This window comes from Carlito syrichta, unplaced genomic scaffold (genome assembly GCF_000164805.1).
Source record: "Carlito syrichta isolate Samal-C Ts95f unplaced genomic scaffold, Tarsius_syrichta-2.0.1 Scaffold301804, whole genome shotgun sequence".
NCBI lineage: Eukaryota > Metazoa > Chordata > Mammalia > Primates > Tarsiidae > Carlito > Carlito syrichta.
Window position 1 is genome coordinate 35,300 of NW_007245900.1, and position 945 is coordinate 36,244.

The window sequence follows — 945 nt, forward strand, 5'->3', positions numbered from 1 at the left end:
CTAGGTTTCTACCGGTACCTCCTTTCCCTGGGTGACCTTCAACGTGGACGACTTGGGACGGACGTTAGAAAGACAGACTCCTGGGTCCCAGCCCTAGATCCTGACTCAGTGGGTCTGAAGTGGGGCCTAGAAACCTGTACCCAGAATAAGTGCCTTTAGACAACGTCCATCCAAATCCTCAGCGGCCCTTTCACAGTCGAGGCAACGGGGCTCCAGCCGTCCCCCGGGGTCCTGGTGGGAGAGTCACCGCTCAGTTCTGGGTGGGGGCCGGCGGTCCAAAGGGCGTTTGAGGAGGGTTTGCTTTTCGGGGGTCGCTAAGGTCAGCAGACGCGACCACGCCCTGCGTTTCCTCCTCCGCAGAAGACGTCGTGGATTCGCGGTTTTGCAGGGGTCGCACCTGTCAATCTTCAGGATGCCCCGCCCCTTCGCCCCGCCCCTCGCCCCGCCCCCTCGTCCTTTCCCCGCCCATCGCGCCGTCCCTCCCGCGGCGCCCTTTCCCCGCCCCGTCCCTCCTCGCCCCGCCCCTTGCCCCGCCCACCGCCTCGTCCTTTCCTCGCCCCATCCCTCCGCGCCCCGCCTCTTCCAGGACCCTGGGGGCGGAGCTTCGCCGCCGCCCCGCCCCTCGCGCCGCCGCGCGTCGCCTGGGCGTTCCCGGAAGCGCCCTGCTGATTGGCCGGTCGCGGCCGCGGGTTGGCCCGGGCTTTTGGATCGCTTCCCTGCGAGCGGGCAAGCATGGCCAGGCGGGACGGACCCCTGCGCGAGCTGCGGGGGCCCCTGCTCCCTCCCAAGGGCCGGGCGGGCGAGGACGACGACGACGGCCCGCCGGAGGACGCGGAGGAGGACGACGACCCTGCGTTTGTGGACGCCGAGGAGCTGTGCAGCGGGGCCGTGCGGGCCGGCGGCCTCCCGGGGCGCGTCCGCGGGGAGCGCGGGGGGCCGGGGGGG

General features: G+C 71.0%; 1 protein-coding gene across 1 annotated transcript in view; it reads left to right on the forward strand.

Moving 5' to 3' along the window:
* Positions 1 to 732: 732 nt before the first annotated feature.
* HELB (DNA helicase B) overlaps positions 733 to 945 on the forward strand; it is a 39,643-nt gene continuing 39,430 nt past the window's right edge. The window contains exon 1 of the mRNA XM_008055266.1: positions 733 to 915. Within this exon, the coding sequence (XP_008053457.1) occupies positions 733 to 915 (183 nt within the window). The remainder of the gene's footprint in view (positions 916 to 945) is intronic.